At 44.6% G+C, this 3787-nt stretch overlaps 1 protein-coding gene across 1 annotated transcript; it reads right to left on the bottom strand.

The window, feature by feature from the left end:
- Positions 1 to 2294: 2294 nt before the first annotated feature.
- OR11L1 (olfactory receptor family 11 subfamily L member 1) lies at positions 2295 to 3266 on the bottom strand. The gene has a single exon (XM_017659022.2). It carries the CDS (start codon positions 3264 to 3266, stop codon positions 2295 to 2297), a length of 972 nt encoding a protein of 323 aa, XP_017514511.2.
- Positions 3267 to 3787: the final 521 nt, after the last annotated feature.

Genomic DNA, 3787 nt, shown 5'->3' with positions numbered 1-3787 from the left:
GTAGGAATGGACTTTACGGAAACTTCCATAGATTTCCTGGTCCATGCTATGACAGATTCATAGTCTCTTTTCAGGTTCCTATTCTATACTTAAAATTTGTGTTTTAAATTCCTTCATGCTCTGTACTTCTGTCTGTCAATCTCTTTTTCATTTTTGGTTTACACTTTCCCTGGGAAATCTTATTCATTCCCATGTTTTCATATATGATCAATATGGTGAAAACTTTCATATTTCTCAGCCAGGTTACTCCTCTGAGCTCCAGATTCATACATCCAAATATCCATCTGGCATAAGTTCTTAAACTCCTTATATGTGGTGGATCAATAATCTTTTCCTCCCAATATTCAGAGCCAGGCACCTACCATTTACAATCATAAAGAAACTTTTGGAAAGATAAGTTTGTTAAATACAAGGCACAATCAATATACTTATTGGAAGTGAAGATTTATAAGGTAAGATATGTTATTGTTTGATATTTTGCCCGAAAGCCCAGACCAGTGACGCTCTCCTATCTCTGTCACCCAGCTCCTGTCCTCTGATTCCAAGGCACCATGTTCCTTCTACCCAACCCCTGAAACAGATGGTAAGGGTCTGATAGGGACTAACAGCAGTTCTCCACGTCCAGTCCCAGGAGGAAGAAGGAACTTGAGGGCTGGAAGGGAAGGTAAAAAGAGCCAAGGGCCTGGGGCGAGAGGAAGTTACATGAGCTAAAGGGTCAGAGGTGACTTATCCCCAAAGCTCAGAGGAAGATGGAGGAAACACTGCAGGTCTGAGAAGAGCCTGCCGACTGGCCCCACTGTGCGGGAATGAGCGAGTGCCCTCCCCTGACCTCTCCGTCTGAGGGGCTCTTCCTATGTGGGCTTCCATCTCCAGACCTGAAGCCAGGCCGGCCTCCTGTCCCACGCGGGCTATGCTTCATTTGGGTCCAACCACTCTTGCTCTCTCTCAGTCTTTTCTCTAAAAATAAGTCTGATTTTCAAATAAAAAACATATAACATCATTCCCAATTGATGCCATTTGATAATCAATCATTTATTTCAATGTAATATCCAAAAACCCGACAGGGCTTTTAACACCCTGTGTGAACCAGCTCTTGCCTTTCTCTCCACTCTCACCTCCCTCCTCCATCCCCAGGGTTCCCATGATCCTCTCCTGCCATTCATACCATCTTCTCTGCCTGGGCCACTACTGCTGTTCTTATTCTCCTCATCCCTGAAGTACAGGTTAAAGCCTTACAGGGGCAGAAGCTTTCTGTGTGATTCAGACCTTATTGTTCTGTGTTCACGTACAAGTCTGCACTTTGTTTCACAGCAGTCACCACAAACAAGAGTAATCGAGTATCCCCAGGTGAGGGAATACATATTATTTTCCCCCTTCACAACAGAGGCTCCATTAAGGCAAAGTTTCCCTTGGTCATTTCTGTATCACTGTGTCCTTGGGGACCAAACTGCAGTAAGGGACTGGCATATACCAGAGAATCAAAAAAATATGTGGAATAAATGGATATAATAATGGGCAGGATTTGTAAAGGTTTTCTCAGTTTTGGCTGAATGAGGAAAATACAAAAATGACTAAGCTTCTTAATGTATAGCCTTTTACCCCCAAGGCTTATAAATACATGTAATACTTTGGATTCTTCTTTGCCTTCCTTTCTGTTCTTTCTGGATTTCTCCTTCTCCCTCTCTTACCACCTATCTCTCTCCTTCCTCCTATTCCTCTTTTTCCTTTCCTCCCTTCCTTCCATTCCTAGAATATCATTAAACAAGAAACATGAAAAAGTCTAAGTTACTATAGATAAGTCTTTAGCACTTCAAAAATATTTCCTTCTTTCTGTCACTAAAAAATAATTTCAGTCAACACACACTCATATGTCTTTTCTTTTTTCACTCATTCATTCCATAGATATTTAAGAAACACCAGGAGCACAAGGAATTGAGTCTGCAGGGCCAGGCTTAAGCAGTACTTAAAAGATGTGTAACTTTCTGCACATAGGTTCTATGAGCTCCAGAGAAGTCGTACTATAGAACCTGAAAACAATGTGCATGTTATAATCACGCCCTGGGATTGTACAGTCAAACTCCCACCAGAGGGCAGAAGAAAGCTTCTAAGGACAACATTGCCCCAGAAGTCACTTAATGAAGGTGGTTAGTCTCCTGAGCTGCCACTGGCACGGGGCCGTGAAGACGCTGTGGGATTCGGTGTAGGGTCAGCAGCGGGGTCCAAGTTTGGAGGCCCTGAACACGCCACGCACTTATCCCTGAACTTAGTCCACATCACGTCCTCTGTGATTTTCTTCACCTAACCAAGAAGCTCCCCTTGACTCTCACTCCATAGACGCCGCACTTCCTTCTCATGATTTTTCTAACAGCTGCTTTGAAGTCTTTGTTACGCAAGCTGTAGATAACAGGGTTCAACAATGGGGTGACCACAGTGTAGAAGACAGAAATAATCTTGCTGATTTCAGGTGACAGGTGGGTGTTGGGGGAAACATACATGGAGATCATGGTCCCGTAATATATACTGACAACAGCCAAGTGGGAGCCACATGTGGAAAATGTCTTCATCCGGCCAGAGGCTGAAGGAATCCTCAGTATGGAAGACACAATGAAAACATAGGACACGAGTGTAAGAAAAAAACAAATGCACAGCACCGCGATCGACAGGACACTGATGGCCATCTCGGTGGTGTGAGCGCTGGAGCACGAGAGCTGCACAAGGGGAGGGAGGTCACAGAAGAAATGATCAATCTGGTTAGGCCCACAGAAATCCAACTTGGAAATCATCAGGGAGGGCAGAAACCCCGTGCTGACCCCTGCCGACCAGGAGATCGCCACCAGCTTGGTACAGAGCTCAGCACTCATCAGGGAAGTGTAGCGCAGCGGGTTGCAGATGGCCAGGTACCGGTCATATGCCATCGTGGCCAGAAGAAAGCATTCAGTGGCTCCGAGAAACACGAAGAAGTAAAGCTGTGCCATACAGGCAGGGAAGGAGATGGCATGGCCTCGGGAGAGCAGATTGGCTAGGAGAGGGGGTACAATGGTGGACGTGTACCATATCTCCAGGAAGGACAGGTGCTGGAGGAACGTGTACATAGGCAAGCACAGTCGCTGGTCTTGGCTCACCACTGCGATGATGATAATGTTCCCCGTGACTGTCAGGAAGTAGATAAACAGGAAAATGGCAAAGAGCAGGGTCTGCCACTCAAGCAGGTTCTGGAATCCTAGCAGCTGGAACTCAGTGACAGTGGACACATTCTGGGGCCCCATTCCCTGTGGAGGGGAGGGGAAACATTTTGGAAAAGCACCGTACCTGAAGTATAGAAGTATTAATACTGCTGATGTTTGGAACTTCAGAGACTAATTGTTAAAAATAGCTTAGCTCTTTATGGACAGCGTTTTAGAGGAATAAATACACAATTTCATCGCACTTTTGTAAGTCTACATTTTGATATCACAGGCCAAATGTGGATATTAGATTTTGGAAAGATACTCAGCAACTTCCATTTGTTAGGTTTTCTGACATCCAGAAGAAGCCTCAGGCCACAGACACAGGCTAGATAGGACTCTGAAACTGAACTCAGAATCTATTAAAACAGCAAAGCTGTTTTATGGATTAAACAGCTTTATTATGGAATTCCAGCATATATGGAAGCAAATGACTTTCTTTTCCCACTTGTGGGCTTTCTGTGAAAAAGAAGTCAGGGCATATCTCCCGAGACTTCTTGGGAAAGCTTATTCATTCTCCCCTTAAACAATATTTGTGGGTACTTTATGCTGCATTTACGTGC

This window comes from Manis javanica, chromosome 14 (assembly GCF_040802235.1).
Source record: "Manis javanica isolate MJ-LG chromosome 14, MJ_LKY, whole genome shotgun sequence".
Lineage (NCBI taxonomy): Eukaryota > Metazoa > Chordata > Mammalia > Pholidota > Manidae > Manis > Manis javanica.
The sequence above is the reverse complement of the archived record's forward strand: the minus strand, read 5'-3'. Positions and strand labels throughout refer to the sequence as shown.

Coding starts and splice junctions, on each gene's coding strand:
- OR11L1 (XM_017659022.2), bottom strand. CDS start 3,266: ATGGGGCCCCAGAATGTGTCCACTGTCACTGAGTTCCAGCTGCTAGGA.